The sequence below is a fragment of the Pezoporus flaviventris genome, unplaced genomic scaffold (assembly GCF_033815535.1).
Source record: "Pezoporus flaviventris isolate CSIRO_AGI_PZ_B2104156 unplaced genomic scaffold, CSIRO_AGI_Pfla_v1 ptg000047l, whole genome shotgun sequence".
NCBI lineage: Eukaryota > Metazoa > Chordata > Aves > Psittaciformes > Psittacidae > Pezoporus > Pezoporus flaviventris.
The window spans coordinates 10,866,608-10,884,445 of NW_026892595.1; the positions used below are offsets into that span (position 1 = coordinate 10,866,608).

The 17,838-nt window shown below is 49.7% G+C and overlaps 1 protein-coding gene across 1 annotated transcript; it reads right to left on the minus strand.

Annotated features, from left to right (window-relative positions):
• Nucleotides 1-1,628: 1,628 nt before the first annotated feature.
• Nucleotides 1,629-17,832, minus strand: LOC133277019 (uncharacterized). Its single transcript, XM_061468536.1, has 22 exons — nucleotides 17,629-17,832; nucleotides 16,799-16,967; nucleotides 16,599-16,727; nucleotides 16,431-16,494; nucleotides 16,301-16,335; nucleotides 15,913-15,973; nucleotides 15,769-15,827; nucleotides 15,608-15,665; nucleotides 14,478-14,533; nucleotides 13,271-14,053; nucleotides 12,215-12,423; nucleotides 7,639-8,359; nucleotides 7,226-7,573; nucleotides 6,809-6,942; nucleotides 6,313-6,409; nucleotides 5,533-5,588; nucleotides 5,360-5,410; nucleotides 4,973-5,081; nucleotides 4,837-4,882; nucleotides 4,169-4,267; nucleotides 3,684-3,764; nucleotides 1,629-3,592 (listed from the first exon to the last, which is right to left on the minus strand). The coding sequence occupies exons 1-22, from the start codon at nucleotides 17,762-17,764 to the stop codon at nucleotides 3,263-3,265; spliced, it is 3,831 nt and encodes a 1,276-aa protein (XP_061324520.1). The 5' UTR covers nucleotides 17,765-17,832; the 3' UTR covers nucleotides 1,629-3,262.
• Nucleotides 17,833-17,838: the final 6 nt, after the last annotated feature.

Consider the following 17,838-nt stretch of genomic DNA (forward strand, 5'->3'; position numbering starts at 1 on the left):
CTCGGGTTGGCCCCCTTGTCGTGGTCCTTCTCGTTCTCTTCCTGCACATCTCTGCATTCCTCCTGTCTCTGCCCGCCTTCTCCCGGAGCCCGAGCTGCTCTTCACGCTCTCCCTCCTTCGCCTTCCCCGGGGCTGGGTCGTTACCGCCTCTCCCCCGTCCCGGCCCGACATAAAGCGCTGCCTGGAGCTGCGGGCACCTCAACCAGGGCGGAAAACTGTGTCGGACGAGATAGAAACCCATCATTTTCCAGCGGGCACAGACCGCCCCTGACTCTGTCTTTGATCAGATGGCTTGTGAAAAGCTTAGAAAAAACGCAGCAGAACTCGGCTCTATCTCCCGATCTATAGAAATGCAATGTCGGATAATGGAAAGGTTCTTCTTACATATACTGACCTGAGAATTCTTTCCAAATAAAGAAGATTTCCGTACATTTGTAAGGGAACCCGTTCCCTGTGAAGCTGCAAAGGAAAACCCTGTGAAACAGGGGAGGTTGAGAGCGTAGCTTCCCAAGTAGAACATCAAGATGCTGTCTTTGATCGTCCTCCCGATTGGGCTTAGCAATATAGACGCATCGTAGTGCCATCTGCCCAGTGTCAGCAGCAAAACAAAAGTTTCACATGGCAGCACAAACATCCTTGGTGGCTCCTGCCGCCCGGCGAGAGCTGCTGAAAAGAGTTTGGTCTTTTTCGGACTGGAGATGTCAGACTGGGAGATGCTAAAATTGCTGTAAGAACTCAGTAAACCTGGAAGGAATTTTTCAGAGTCCTCTTTCATTGCTTTATGCTTCACGGACACTCTACAAAGACCGATAATAGTTCCATTTTGATGCTAAAAGTTGTGATTATCAGCTACTTCAAGTACAAATAAGCTCGATTTCATCAATGTACTAACGTACAAGCCTCTGCTGCAGGCTCAGGGCTTGTCTTTGGGTGAACTAATTCAACCAGTACAGTGTGATTAACCCATATAGTTGACGGAATACTGCCAAGAGAGACATGGAGAGAGATATCTTCACATTAAGACTTATTTCCACTGAGGCTTTAACAGAAACCCAGAGCACCACAAGAACCTGGCACTTGCCATCAGAAAAATCACATTCTTCCCTTCCAAGGCAGTGCAGTTTAACAGGGGGGAACAGGAGGTGAAACCTGTGGCTGACTGGGCTGTGAGAACACACCGTTTGCTGATTTTCAGGAATAAGTCGGGGTCAAATAAAGAACAGCAAATGTTTTCGGGGGAGGCAACCAAAACAAATCAGGGCGATTTCTAGGCATTTTTTGTTGTTATTTTAGTGCTCTTTTGGTCACTAAAATCTTTTGTACACCCAGAATAACTTCCAATGAGAGCAAGATATTTGTCCTTTAACACCATATTACCAACAGAGGTCATTTGCTATTTTTCAATGAATTATCCCTTTTATTTGTTTATTTCTTTGATCAGCTATAAATGAAAGTTATTCGTGTATATAAAACTGAAGTTTTTACTGTTGAAATTGAACTGTACATGTTTACTACAGGAAAAAATATCAACTCTTGTTTAACAAGACATTATACATCAATAAGCAAGAACCTTGTGGAGGATTTGCAATCACCTGGTCTATAAAAACAAGCAGGACAAATAACAGCAATTTATATGCAAAAGTAATGATTTAATGACTATAAGCAAGACAAAGCAATAAGAATTGTGCTTCTTTTGCAGACTGGAGACAATGAAATGTTTAACTACAATTTTCCCGTACAAACATGAAACAATATCCATATAGAATAAACACCCTCACAAATGTATAATTGATGGGTGATGAACACACACGAAGTTCGACCAAAGCAAAGCACAAACTGAAAAGTGTTCTGGGCTGTTCAGATTTTATGGTGGAAAAGTTTCTTCTACTGAGAAAAAAAAAACAAAACCAAAATACCCTAAAATGCACCTATTTGCAGGCCATTAAAGAGGAGGCATTCTCCAGGATTTATCTGAAATATTAAAGTACCTGTTAAATTTTAATGAAGTTAGTACTGTACCATATACATATATATTAAAACAAATTTAGATAAAATGCCTTCACCCAGCCACTTGCTGGTTCCATAAAATTTATACCAAATAGTTTATGGCTTCTCTAATGATTCCGTGTGCTTTTAGAAACACAGTCCCACCACACCAAATAATAAAAAAGTAACCAAACAGGTCAAAAACTTCCATGTCCATCAACTTTTTTTTTTTTTTTTTTACTTTTTTTTCTTCACTGCATCACTTCAGCATTTGGTAAAGTAAAAATATATCACTTGGAAAAGAAAAAAAAAAAACAAGACAAAGCCAGTAAAATCCTTTCAAGATTGCCAATTGTCTTCTGGTTATATCAGACACTCAAATGTGCTTTCCCAATACTGTAGCTCTCACACGCAAAGTGTTTCTTGCAGTATGAGCAAAGCTCGAACAGGCGGCATCTGCAAGGGTCGAACCAGTTTAGAAATTTAACAACCATATCATGAGTGCATGAAACACAATATTTTCTTTATAGTATTTATAAATATATCATACAATACTGTTTCCTGTTATGTCATATACCAATATGGCATTGTACAATAAGCATAATGCCATCTGATTCTTACAAAAGCGAATCATTTAAACAAGTCAGTAAATAAAACGGTAATACCCGCTTTTAGGCATACAGATTGTAAAACTGAAGTTTACTTTTCTTTTGATCGGTTCTGCGCAGCAACAGAGGAGTAAAAGATGCAACATAAGAATCAAAATGGCTAATACGCAAAAATTGTTATTCACAGTGACATGGCTACATATATGCATTATTCTATGCATATTCTTTCCATTTTGTTGGATTTCAAGATGAAAAAGCACTTGCTTTCTACAGGTTCACGAAACAGCATAAGAACAATAACAATCGAAGAGAACGCAATGGAGGAGTTAGTCTGGATTAACAAACTACTTCCTGGGATTTGGATTGACTTCTGGAGACTGCCGAGTCCAGATGATGGGGGACGGAAACAACTCCGTATCACTCAGAACAAGGTGAAGGTGTAACTTTTGTTTGCTACCCAGTCCTCTGAAAACCATTTACATTTCAATCTTGCGTTTCCATTAACGTCCATCCTGAATGTCACTTAGTCCTTTTATAGCCAAGTTCAGTGTCACTACAAAAGAAAGCAATTTGGACGAGAGTCACATGGATTAGCATCTATAAAGCTGTAATGGCATGGAGAGATCTATATAAAGAAGGGGCAGGGGGGTAGTAGCCTGGTTGGCACATCAACCAGATGAAGTGGCCGAGGAGCCATTTATCGATGTTTTCCGTGCTCTGTTGGTAAAGGAGGACTGGTGGTTACTGCTGGGGCTGCTGCTGGTGCCGTTCATGGTGCTGGAGATGTGGGGGAACTGGGGGTGAGGAGACTGGACAGGTGTGCTGGGGCTGGGCAAACAGGAGGAGGTGGAGGGGATGCCTCCCGCTGGGCTGCTCGCCTTGTCGCTCCCAGAGTCACTTTCCAGCTCCCCGCTATTATTTAAGCCTTCCCTCTGGTGACTGATCTTCATCCTCTTGCAAGTAGGTCGGACCCGGTATTTCAGGGGGAGAGGCCCGTTCTGCAAGGGAAAGGGCAAACACTGGTAAGCGCCCTCCCCAGGCCAGGACCCACATCCCCCAGGAGGAGGTACACTGGAGTCAGATACTCACCCTCCTCCAGGTATAGATGTAGGCAATATCCATTAGGGTGTAGTAGTCCTTCAGAGGTTCCTCTTCGTACATCACATCAATCTGTTCAAGACATGAAACAGCACCCAGGTATTTACCCCTAGCATAAGAACGCTCTGAGGTGAATGCAGCCCCACTGTTACATATATCAGAAAACTGGGGGCAGAGGGGGGGAAGCTCTTCCAAATTCAGCAGGAAATAGGGAATTTTCATATCTATTAGATAGATGTGAAGGAGCAATTTCTTGATAGCTAGACATTTACGGTATGCAGAAATTACAGAGTGTCACCAAAGTGCCTGGATAGATATTTTAAAAATAATGTTGATAATCCCATCAACATATTGCACACACCAGAAATACTTGCTGGAACTGGCTGCAATGAGAAAAAGAGTGCTCACCAGCATCACTGGGCTGAGAATAGCAAGACTGATTACAAAACCAAAAATCCCTCTTTCCCCAGAGGTACCTGGAAAGTGTTGGGTATATCCATTTTACTCCTCAGGAACTTTCTTAGATGCATCACTGTCATTGCTGCTGGGCAGCGCAAGTATCTTTTGTCATTCACCTAATGGCATGGTAGATAAAGTCAGTCTACTGAGAACAAGCCATTACTCCCACCAAAATTGTATTCTCACGTTTTATGTCATCTTTCAGAAAAATGCACTTTATTTAATGACAAGCTCTAATATAACGATTTCTGCTGCCTTAGAAGGAAGAACAGAAATAAAGCGATAAATCACAGAGACAGAGAAAGTAATTAAAAAGGCAAATAATTTTTTACATAAAGATTTGTATGTCATAATAAATCCCTTCTTGAGATATACATATATGCATTATATATTAAATTTTAAATTAATTTTTATATATGTCTTAAAATACAATTTTATTGCAGAATTTGACAAAAAATCATACTCTGCTTTAAAGTTAATACTGCAGGTATTTTTTATTTTACAAAGTTGCTTACATATATGGCTGTATGAAGATGTTTTACCTCTTCTGTCCCTAGCGCCATGACAGGAGGTGTGCTCCTCATGTTCTAGATACACGTACCTAGGTCTTTTTCTCAGCTCCAAACATGCCCCAAAAATGTTTGTGTGTGTTATGCTTCCCCTGGAGTAAAGGAAAGTTATTTACCTCTTCCTTTGATTTTTCTTTCTCCTTATTTCCTTTCCGTTCCAGTCTGTGAGAAGAAATGAGACAATGACCACAAATAATAAATAGAGCTGCTCTCAGTCACGCAAACATAAAATATTACCATTCTGGAACTTGCCTATTCTGGTCGAAGAATTCAATGGATAAGCTTATTATCTCGTCGTCTGTTATAATTCTTTTGTCTTCGTCAGCCACTTCTCCCCTGTCTTCATTAGAGCCATTGGCAGCTGCGCAGAAATTTCCACAATCATTTACATTTTGAAATTCAAATCAGGAAGAATGGCAATTCTCAATAACAAGAAAAAAATAAAAGAAGAAAAAAGATCTCCATAGTAAGATTATGAATTAAAGCTACCTAACTGTTAAAACAATAAACTTTTATCATGCTGAGTTTACTCCTTAAAACCATGTCACAGTACATGACATAATTTGTAAGTCAAAAGGAAAGAGCAAAGCATCTAGGTCAATGCTACATTTATGGAAGTGCAAAATGAGAAGCTTTTACCATCAGCCGATGGATGAGCAGCATAAAAATCCCTTCTTCTTTTCATTTCATCTAGATGGAAAAGCATAGATTGTTCTTTTAGTATTTACTCTGTAATTCCTGGCATTGACAGAGAACAGCAGTTCTGGTTTAGCTTTTCTGCTCTTGACAAAAAGCCCGATTTAGCTACTTACTTTTGAAAAGGCCTGGTACTAGCTTGTATACAATATCTTGGAGAGTTTTATCTGACCTGGGAAAAAAAAAAGAACCACCTCAAAATATAAAATTAAGCAGATGAAGCGATATTTTAATCCAAGTGGCAGCTCGTCATTTATAATCTTTCACAACGAGGCATCTTCTACAAACTGGGAGGCTAATCTTAAAAAGTTAACTTACAAGAGCTTATAATCAAACTAACACTGCTCTAAATACCGCTATAAACCAAACCTCATCTCTGCTACCACAACTGAAAAAGAACTCTCCTGGTCTGAAGGAAGGCCTTAAAAACTACATCTCCTCCCTAAAACATAACGAGGGCAGAAAGTAACACTGACAGCAAAAACAGTTCTGAAAGGAAGAGCGTGCTTTAAAGGCTTTTGGGAAGTTTCAGCAAGAGTTCACATGACTAGGGCTATGGCAGGAGCAAAGCTTGTTTGGGAGACATAGAAAGTGGAGGTAAAAACTGTCGGGCTGGTCCCCATGAGAATGGGAGAGAGGGCAGAGGCACTGCATCAATGCCTGGCGTATGCAAATAAGGACTAACAAAAAACTTTCTGACTCACATGCAGAGAAATCTTCAATTTCAATCAATGACAACACTCCAAAGAGAGAGCATACACACGAGTTAGCTTGTAAATTGACAAGTCTTTTCAGATTTAAATCGCAGACAGAGATAACATCGACAGGACTACTGCTGGTCTGCCCATATAAAGGGGAATATGAGAAACAGGGTGCACGCTGCATCTTCCTCCTACCTTATATTCAAAAGTGGTCGAGTTTTGTGAACTTGGACATCGCAGATGGGACAGTACTTGCTGGTCTCCAAGTAACGCACGATACAGGTCTTACAGACTGCAAGTCAAACAGGAAAGCAGGGCTTTTTTTAGTGATGGCCGTAGGTGCCACTCAGCTGTGCATAGATCGAGGCGCGATTTTCTAAACTATGCAAGCTACAGCAAACCGTCCATTGCCAGCAGCGCGCTGCTTAAGCTAAACAAATACCCAAATAAGCTGCAATTACCATGAAAAGGAGACGCTTATAGTACATATATTATTACTTTAACAAAGACTGTAGAGCCGTCGTCAGAAAAAACGGCACCGCGGCCGGGCCCGCCGGTGCTGCGGACGGGCGGCGGGGCCGAGCACTTCGGGGGGTCTGGGCTTGGAGGGGAAGAGGGGAGGGTGTTCCCAGGATGCCGGGAAAGGTGGGAAGCGGCGAGGGAACAACGCGGAGCGCCCGGTCGTACTTACAGGAGTGGAGGCACTCTATGATGGTTGTTGCATCAATGAAGTACCCGCCGCAGAGCACGCACATGAGATGGGGGTTTAGCTCCGTTATTTTGATTCTGGTGGTTCGGTGCATTTTGGCGTGGCGAGGGGCGGTTCTGGAAGACAGACACACACAGAGGACCGATCAGCGGGGACCAGCGCGGCGGCGTCCCAGGTGCCGAGATCCGACGCGACCCCTTCCCCCGTGCCGCCGCATCCCCCGGCGCAGGGGAAGACCAAGCGCGGAAGGCGGCGGAAGACGGCGGCGGCGGCGGCGCGGGGCCGAGCGGCGGCCGAGGGCTGGTCCCGAGGCCGGCGGAGTGCCCCGCACGGCTCCGCACAGCCTCGGGCCGGCCTGGGCGCAGCCCCGCGGAGGCGCGGTCGGTCCGCGGCACCCACCGCGCCGCTCCTGGGCGGACACCGGCTCTCCTCGCGGAGCGGCGGGGCACCAGCCGGCTCGGGCTCCCCGGGCGGCTCAGCGGCGATGCGGCGGGACGGAGGGGAGCTCTGAGCGGGGAGCCGGCCGGGCACCGGGCTGCCGGCGAGCAGCACAAAGGGGAACCAGCGCCTCCCGGTGCGGCTGCCCTGGCATTTCCGGAGAGCGGGGAGGGGCGGCGGCGGGGGAGGGACAGAGGGGGGGACACGCACCTCGGAGCGGGGCCGGGCACCGGGGCGGCGGGGCCGGCCCGCGAGGGGGGTCCGGGCGGCTGCCGCTGCTGCTCGGTGCCGATCCGGATCTGCTCCGCTCTCCGAGGGGGTTGCTATAGCAACTTACACTTACACTTGGCATCCTGCCACCGCTGGGAACACACGAGAGCCGGGCGGGGGGGCGGGCTGGGGGGGCGGGCCGGGCCGAGCCGAGCCGGGCCAGGGGGTGGGACGCGGGGCCCGGGGGCTGGCGGAGGGGGTGGAAGAGCCGAGGAGCCCGCGGGGGTCTGGGAGCCCGGTTGCGAGGGGAGGGGGAGGGCGGGGAGGACGGGGGTGGTGCGGGCGGGGTCCGGGTGCCACAGCCCGGAGGGTGCCGGGGCGCGGTGCGGGGCAGCCAGGACCGAGCCGGGCTTCGGGGTCGCAGCCCGGAGGAGGCGAGCGCCAGAGGCTCCTCCCGAGCCTCGGCCATTTCGGATCCTCTCAGGGGCCTCTCTCCACGTCGACTCGGTGCGAGGAGCTGGTCTGAGATCGCTCCTCTCCCCCTCCGCTCCCTCCCTCCCTCCGCCGCGCCGCGCTCCCTGGACCGAGCCCCCCGCACCGCCAGCGGGGTGCCGAGCCCCAGCTCCCGCGCAGCGCCGCCGGCATCCCTTCTTCCCCATTCTCCCCTTCCCTCCTTTCTCTCTTTCCTTCCTTCCTTTCTGTCCCACCCCGCAACTCTTTCTCTTTCTGTCCTTCCCTCCCCTCTTTTGACTCTCGTTTGAAAAGCCTCCCGCGGACGAAGCGAGCGCGGTGCAAAGTTTTGCAAGAGGTGGAACGAGATTTGCAGCACCAGTGTAAGGTGTTGGGACAGGAGAAAACAAGTCTCCGGATCCTTAAACAACCCCCCTTTTCAGCAATAAAGCCCACCAAGGAGGTGGGGGGAAAAGCCCAAACCGACTTTAAACGGTACATTAGTGACAACATGAGAAGGACCATGTGACCAGATCATTCCTAAAGCTAAATCAACACCTTGTCAACACAATGCAGCGACAAGAGTGAAAAACAAATGTCATTTTCACAGCCTGAAACCCATAAACCCCCATCGGATGCACTGGCACCAACATTAGATGCACACATACTATTCAAAATGAGAGGGAATAAGAGGCAGAGGGGAAAGGACACCGGGGAAAAAAAAAAAAAAAAAAAGAAAACCTGTCAGCCACGTCAATTGCAGAGTAAATTTTGTGTCTAGATCCTGAAAAACGTAACGTAAGAGCCCTGCTCCAACGCAAGACCTCCATTTCCCCATGCCGGTGCTCCCAGCACACCGGTTCTTGCCCTGGGTCCCCACTCCTCCCGAGGCAGAGCTTACGAGCCACTTCTCCCTGCGGCACCCGGTGGGCTGGAGGAGGCTCAGGATGCAGGGTGCTCCTCAGCCACTCGCAAACTTCGATGTTAAGCAAAGGAAAAAAGGAAAGAAAAAGGGGGGGGGGGGAAGCGACCCCAACACAGACAGCTTTCTGAAAGCTCTGAATTTCGGCCAAACTGCCCAGGACAGGGGTACAATATTCCTCAAGAAGTGTGCACAGCACCAACGAAGGACCCTAGCCAGGAAACGTCTCTTGCTGCCGCAGGTGAACCCTCGAACAAGCAGCAGAAAAAACTCCCCAGAATCAAAATGCAGCCGGCTAGCACACGGAGAGGCGAAGTGCAAGGAGCTCCGAGCCAGACCAGGTTCCCCGAGCTGCTCCTAGCTCCTAGTGTGGGAAAGCGAGACCCCTGCTGCATTGTACTGCGGTTTAAATGTCGCTTCCAGGGTCTCTGACCCTCCGCTTCTTACTACTAAACCGATGCCGAGGGTTTGCTTGTCCGAGAAGGCAGAGCCCGGGCTCTTGCGCTCCTCCCTGCAGCGCCCAGCGCCCTGAAGCCAGCGGCTCTGGGGTCCCTTTATGTACTTAGACATGGGCAAGCTGCTTTCACGGCTCTGTTTTTTATTTGTTCAAGTCACTACCTTATAATTCATAAATATCTGAACCAAAAAACCCCAGCAGTGACCGAGGTCACGCAAGCCGGCTGACCGAGAATTCCTTCCCCGCCCTGACAGACTGGGACAAACCTTTCAAGACATAAACGCGTTTATTTCACGCAGGCGTCGCCCCTTCCTAAATGGAGGGGGATTAAATTCAACCGTGAAACCTGTTCTGTCGAAGCAACCCCTAAACGCGAATTATTTATTGCCCAAAGTTAGCACGTTTCCAACGTGCTGAGAGCTATCTTTACAATCACTGATTTTCCCCAGCGAGCTGAACCAGGCGCCCAACTTCTCCCCAAAAGCCACCCGTACAGGCACACGATCACGCGAGTCTGTGCCCGCGGGTGTGTAACACGAGGGCAGCACGTTTTACTACACCAGCCTGAGCTTAATAGTTCGGTACGAGGGAAACCCTTCCAGGCTGTTTTTTTTTAATGCTCGTGCTGATAATCAGCACGGCGAATACCAACACTTCACCCAGTCAATACAAACACCCTCTTAACCAGAACAATATATATTTACACACTGACACACGGAACAACTAAACGTAAAATACGCAGAGATAATACTCGCTAGAAGTAAACACTGCCAGCCGACTGATTATTTAGAGGCCTTAAACGGGTTATGTCAAAATGAAGAAAAACAGAGGTGCGTTCTCCTCCTAGGAATCAGCTACATTATTAAAAATCTATAAAGGCTATAAGCTAACAAACCTCGTTCGACAGGTCTCTAACAGAAAATACATACATAAAACCCAGAAGCATTGCTCAGGTAGGTCTGTGTACTTTGCACCCGTCTCTTCTCGGAAAACTCTTCACATCAGGAATAAAGCAGCCGTCATTCTGCATCTTCACTCACTATCAGTCAAAGCCACTTTTACTATCGAGCCTGCTACTACTCCTTCGCTTCAGAATGGCCCCATATGTTTCAAAGGAGGGGATGATGCTTCCTTCAGAGAGGGCACACGGAACTGGAATATATCTGCCCAGCCCTCCAGCAGCGAGGAAAGCTCTGAATATTGGCAACAGAGTGTGAAGGGACCCCAGCCCCCTAAATCGCCTCTCTGGAACTAGGCGAAGGACACGATCTGCCTACTTTAAAAATACACTAAAATGTGAATTTTGCACTGTCTAAGTGACCAAATAGGTCAAGCCTTCGTGTCTCTGGCAAACTGCAGCACCAGTCTCTCAGTTTCCAGGACGCACTGCACAGAGGCACTGAGAGTAGTTTTACTGGACTCTGTTTCCAGAATCTCCCTGGTCTTCGGGACAGCCCCCTAAAATAAGTTGCTCTGACCACTACAGACCACGCCAAAAATAATAATAATTAAAAAAAAAATGGGGGAAAAAAAATCCTTTTCACACTAGGCTTGCCAATGGGCACACACGGCCAGGTTTTCCTCAACTTTTCTGGAGAGTGGAGGAGTGAACCAAAGTTTCTCGAGGCTGAAAAGTGACTACCTCACTTCTATAGAAATGCGATTTTTCTGCTTATTTTTACCTCATTATTTGCAAATATTCGCAGTAAACACAGAGGAACATCCTGCTTTCTATATTGCCAAGGCCACACAATTCCAAGAAACACACACCAGCAACTTTCCAGGGCTGCCCATCAGCAGCACAAGGAGCCCACTCGTGACACCTCCAAGATGTGACAAAGGATTTCATGTAAAATTACCCTGCCCGGGCTCAGGATAAACCCAAAAACACCAACCAGAGAAAAGCAGAAACCCCCCTGCGTCCCACAGACACATCACCTTTGCTCCAGAGGCTCCAGCAAACCGCACGCCCCAGCTCCCCAAGATCGCAGCCAAACTGCTACCCTCGCCCCCCCCGAAAAGTTATTTCTCTGTGCTGACCACCCCTCTCCCCTCCCAGCAGGCAAAACCCCCCAAACTTCAGCATTTAGAGTAGAAATGTAAGAGGAGACATTGGAAACAACTGGGAACCGCCATCTTACAACCCATCCAATTTCACACAAGTACTTGTCCAACTTAAGTTAATAACATTTTATGCTTGGCGCCCCGACGCCTAACAACCCCTCCAGGAGGATCGCTACCCCCCGCTGGCTCTATCTCTATAAAATGGGCGCGTTATCTGACATTTTAACCTCCCCCAGACACATTTCTTTCGGGGAGGACTGAAATCACTTGACCCAGGCAGCTCCAGATTTCACGACCGTCCCTGTTTAATCAAAATCTGCCTTTAAACAAAGAGCGCTGAGGCCAGGCTGGCAGCAGGGTCTGGAAATATAAATATTCTCCTCGGGGGCCATGTGCACAGAAAGGTTTTAGGGGGCGTGTGGAGAAAGAAAGGAACTAAAATTTGCAAATGTGGGTGCGCAACGCGAGCGAGTGCACAGGCTGCTGCTGCTGCTGCTGCGTGTCTATATGTGTGTGTGTGGCTGGAGCAGCCTGTCAGCGCTTTTCCCATACGGAGAGCTCGGGGGACACCTAGGCTCCCCTTTGCAGCCCCCAAACCGGCCGAAAACCGCCGCCGAGCCCCCTTCGCCCCCTGCCCTTGGTAAGGCGACACCTCGCTTCATACGTACCCGGAAAACGGAGCCGGTGGGTGATGATCGGAGCGGCCAAAAAAGACAATGAAAGTTAAAAGTCGTTCAGCAGAAAATGAATGTGAGCCAAGCGGCCATCTTGAAACGAACTGCAGACGCTGTCAATTGCAATAAGCTTATTGCCGCCGCCGCCGCTGCGCTCCGCGCATTTTAGTTACAAAACACCCGTGTTTCCTCCGGTCGTCCACCGGCCCTTCTCGCTCCCTCTCGCTCTCTCTCCCTCCGAGTTCGCCGCCCCGGCGGCTCAGGCGCTGGGAGCGCAAAGTCTCCCCGGTCCGGATGGGTCCTCTCTCCACCAGCCCATTGTCTCTCCCTCTGCCCCCCGCTCCGCCTCGCGGCCTCGCTCGCGTTCCTCTCTTTATTATTGCTGTTATTAGTACGAGTATTATTGTTGTTGTTATTTCATAGTTGGTGGCGGGGACCCGGGGAGGGAAGGAGGGCGGGCGGGCAGGCGGGCGGGAGGAGGGCGGAGGAGGGAAGAATGCAACGCTGAAGGCACACACTGGAAACTGACACCGTCCCCAAAATGGCTCGGAGTTCGCCCGCCCCGCCAGCGTCACGTGGGGCGCCTCATTCCTTAAGGGCGGCCTGGGAATTAGCGGCGCTGCCGCCGGGGCCCGGCAGCCTCCCCGTGACCCAATCCCGCAACCCGGCCTCCTCCTCCTCCCCCTCCGCCTCCCCCCTCCCTCCCTCCCTACACTCCCCTCCCCCGCCCGCCGCCCCCTCCCCTCCTTCTCCTCTCTCCCTGTCTCTCCTCCCTCCCTCCTTCCCTCCCTCCCTCCTTCCCTCTCTCCTCCCTCCCCTCCCCCCGGCCCTGCACGCGCTCTCCCGCGCGCCGCCGATGCCTCCTTTTCCCCGCCGCGCCTCCCGCCCGCCCAGACCCCCGGCCCCGATTCCGATCTCGCCTCTCCCCCCTCCCGCTCCGCCCGCAGCAGCCCTATGTCTCCTTCCCCGCACTCCCTCCGCCCGCACCGCCCATCCCCTTCAGCCCCTCCGCTGCCTGTCCGCGCCCTCACCGCCTATCGCTCCCCCCCGAGCTGCCCCTTAGGTCCCGCGCCTAAACCAACCCTCCCCCGTCGCTCCCCGCACCCGACGTGGTGCCTCCCCCGCCCCGCCCGACGCTGCCCTCTCTATCCTCTCCTCGCCGCAGCCCCTCTGCCCGCACACCCGCTGTTCCCGCACGCCTCCCTCGCCCACCACCCAGCACTTGTTACGTCCCGCACGCCCCGGACCGAGCCCCCCGAGGGGCACTGCCCCGCGGCCTCGCGCCCCCGCCGCCTCGTGCCTGCTGATCCTCGGCCGCACGCGGCCCCGGGACTTGGCGGGGCCGCCGGCGTCGGGGGGACGCGACCCCCTGGGGCCGCGCCGAGGCTTCCTCTCCCCGAGCGGCGGCGCAGCGGGTGTCGCGGGCACCCGGGGTGTTCCCCCCCCCCCCCCCCCCTCCGACAGACGGGGAGCACCGGGCGCTTCCACCGCAGTGGGCGGGAGGGAAGCGGGGAAACCGTCGCTGGTGCTCTCCGCCGCCGCGGACAAGACGCCGCCCGCAGCCCGGGAGAGACGCAGCGGGGCGGGAAGAACCCCGCTCTACGCCGGGCGCCGCGGCAGGGCGAGGGCCCGCCCGCCGCCGCGCTTCTTCCGCGGGGCCGCTGTGCCCCCTCCTGCAGGTGCGGACGTGCTCCGCAGCGGCCACCGGCACCGGGGCGGCCCAAGGCGAGCGGTAGAGGACGGCAGCGGTCCCGACGGCGGGCGCTGAGCGGCCCCGCGAGGGCGGGAAGACGCCGTCGGGCTGGAGCCGACAGCCGGCTCCGCTCGATCCTGCGGGCTGCGGCTTTTCGTGGGGTGCCCCGGCCCCGCAGGCAGCTTCCACAGCCCTTTTTGCCTCCGTTACCGGTACAGCCGCCGCTCTTGCAGAGGATTCAAGACTGGTTGTGGCGAACTGACAAAGCGCTGTGGACAACGGAGCAAAAGCGCCGCGGTAGCGGGAAGGGGGGACGAGACTTTGGGCTCACAGAGCCGGTCTAACGCTTAGCACCTTACTGTTAGGTACAGCTCATTCACCCACAGAGCATGCAGAACAGGAGCGAATCAACTTTATTAAAGCCCAGAGAAAAATAATCAGTGACTATTCTAAAAAATATACAAAATGAAAGGGAAGGAATGCCTTGAAGACAAGTCATGTAGCCAAATATTTAACACGAGTTAATAAAAAAAAAGTGACCAACCAAGGAATACCAAGTGAGGTCATAAAACCCCAGTTATTTCACTTAATTCGCGTTCAAGGACTTTAAAAAAAAAAAAAAAAAAAAAGGAAGAGTTTGCATCAAGAGATGAAAGACTTTTGTCATTTAGAAGACACTCCTAGGAATGAGAGTAGGAATGAGAGCACTTCAACTCGGTGGGCTGGCACCTTCCTTCAGTCACATCTGAGACGCTCTTTCTAAACTTTTTGCAGCATCTTTTAGTTTTCCAACTAAATCCTAAGAGATGAAACACTGCCTTAGAACATACTTTTTTTTTGTTAAAAGGTCAACTAAAGGAACACAGTATTTATATATATACACAGAGACAGAGAGAGGCAAGGAAACCAGCACCTTATATCACAAAGAAATGTTGCAACTGATGAACAATGCCAGCAAGCCATTAAACAGCTCCCTATTTTACCATGAAGGAAGAAAAGCAGGAACTGAAGGAACACACCTTTTAATGTGTATAATCTACTGAAATGGATCACTATTCTCAACACAAAGATTTCCTTAATGCTGTCAGGATGGCTGAGCTGACTCTGCTTTGGGCTTTGAAGTACTACAGACACCTCTAAAACACTGAAAATATTTTGAGTGCAATTTTGTATTAGGACCGTTCCCCAGCCAAATCACCTCAGATTTTCCTAAGCCAGCAACCAACCAAAAACACCCATTAGGAAGACAAGGACACCTTTTGAGACACGCATTGAAAAAGTAGAGGTGTAAACCTTAAGTTTTAATATCTCACTTTTTCTTCCCCTGGCCAAGCCCTCTTCCCAACCCTCCACAGTTTGGTCACTTCCAAGCATTACAATACCTCCATTGTTCAGTTACACATTTAAATCGCTAAACAAAGATCAACATTTGTTTCAGGACATTTCTTACATGTCATTTACACCAGTGAAGAGACTTCAGTTCGTTCTCTACTTTCAATTGTGCCACATTCAAACCACTAATCCAGCTTCTTTAATCATTTATCCAAAGCATGAGAAGTCAGTTTCAGAAAAATTATGGTATATATAACATATATATATAAAACTTTAAAGAACATATAAGTTGTGAAAACAGACAAGATATTTATGCACACATGTAAAACACTCCCCATGCAACTAGAATCAGTTACTCTGCAACTTTATTTGAGAAGACAGGAAAACTACACTTGGGTAATTTTAATAGAAGATTCTCCTCTCCTGGTACTGGATATAGATTTTTTTTAATAATAATATATTTCACTCCAGCAAGTTATTAAAAACGTTTACATCCACAACTAAAGCCAAGTATAGAAACAATGATGAAAGAAAGAGGTACCTGTAACTGCTCCATCGTGCAACTAAAGCTAACATCTGGGTGTGATCCTGAATCACTGTTCTGAAGAAAAAAAAATAAAATCAACAAACAACAATGCCTGTTTAAAAAAAAATACAATGAAGCTGCATTTTTTCCCCTGAGGGTGCTGGGGGTACAGTACCTCCTCTACGTTTAAGGTCACCAAGTAGGAAGGCTGGTAAGTTTTATGAAGTTGATTGTTCTAAATTAAGGCCAAAGAACACAGGAAAAAGTCACGTCACAGCACAGAAACAGACTAAAGAAACCCCTCAATGTGTTCAAATTACCTTGATCTGATATTCCAAGCGCCAAGACACATCAGTTATATGGAGAGGAGATCTGCCTATGCTGAAAGACACAACAGTTACAAGCTCCCTACACTACAAGAGAATGTCACTTTCTCAAACTATCAACAAAGAACTTTTTCACCATCCTTGTAAGAGTTCTTGAGAAGTTCAAAAAGTTTTCTGAATAGTAGAATTATGAAAAGAAGAGGAAAAGTTTCAAGAGCTCTTTGCTAAAGTTTGTTAAAAATGTGAAATTTCTTTTTTTTTTTTTTTTAAATGGAACAGTATTTCTGACTTTAATCACCTAAAGCGTGTATAGGTGTTTTCCAGGACAGTTTCAAAGTAGCTGTAATTGCAACTACGTATCTGTGCTGACTGACTGACCTACCTTCCCAACAGGATTTCCAATGCATCCTTGTTTTTCTGGAAGAAAAAAAAAAAAAAAAAAGATAAGAAATTGCTCAATAAATTCGTATGAGTGAAAGAAAACATAAACATGTTAAAATTGGTTTTAAAACCTGATATTCGGTGCAAAACTGTTCTATTCTCTCTTTATCCAGTTTACAGTCTTCTAGACATGTGCTAGAGGGAAAAAGAATTTATTAGTTTTCTGTTAACATTAGCTCAGCAGCACAGTTTAAAGTAACAACCGCTAGAAAAAGGGGGTAGCTTTGAAGTATGAGTACCTTATAGCAGATATGTCGGCTTTCTGCTTTCCTGCCTCCAGAATACACATGGCAGCCGCAGCATGGCAATGTTTTAATACCGTGGGGTCAATATCTTTCAGGTCCGGATCGTCTAAAGCAAATGAATTACTGATGACACACTTACATGCGAAATCCCAGCACACGGTACCATGAGCTGCTGCTCGCCCTTTGAACGGTACCTTTCCCACAAAACTTTTAAAATGGAACACATGTGGGGGCTTAGAGCAAAAGGACGGAGCAAGTAGGCAAAGTGCGAGGAGGAGGAAGAGAGGAGCTGAAGCACTGGCGGGTGCAAGCCGTGCCAGGCAGGGCTGACAGGCGCTGCACGCCCCGCCGCCTCGGTATCAACTTTGCATTAAAAAAAACCAAACAAAAAACCAAACCAAACCAAAACAAAAAAAAAAGAGCTAAAAAAAAGGATAGAAAAAGGAGAAAACCTCAATTTCCTCCCTCCTGAGACAGATCCTCTCCGAAGCCTGTCGCCAAAGGCGAGGAGCGGAGTCGGAGACCCCGGCCAGGCAGGGCACGGGGACTGCCCGCCGGCGCCGGCAGCACCGGCACATCCCTCCCTCCGGCCGCGATGTCATTAACACCGCAACATTAATTGCGCGACCGCGTACCCCCACGGCGGGGTGGCCGTAGGAAGGGTCTACACGCGAAATAAAAACACGGGCGGAACGGAGCGCCGGCGGAAAACCACCTCTATGCCCTGCTTCACGGACACGAATACGCGGGGGACACCGTCCGGGACTTCCCCCCTCCCCGTCGGGAGATTTAAGGTCGCCAGGTTTAATCTTTACCGAAGCGTGCGCGCATTAGCGATGACACCCGCGCAGCGGCACCCTGGAGCCGCTCAAGGGCGACTCCCCCCCGTGCTTATGTGCCGAGCGACGGGATACACCGCAGCACAGACACGCGTATGCATGCCGCGGAGCACAGCGCGCTGCCTTGCGCGCTCCGCGCAGCTCCGCGGCCCGCCACGCCACCGCCGCGTCTCCCCGCGCCTTACCCAACCCTTCCTGGGAGTGCCCTAGGAGGAGGCTGCGGAAGGCGGCGCGGAGCAGAGCGGCGTAAGAGCGGCGGGGGAAGCGCCGGGGGTCGCCCAGCAGCCGCCACCCTCCCTGCGCGTACGACGACAGCTCCATTGTGGGCGCCGTGACCTTCGACACGCGCCCACGTGACGCGCGCGCAGCTGATCGCCGCCACGAGGCGGAGTCGC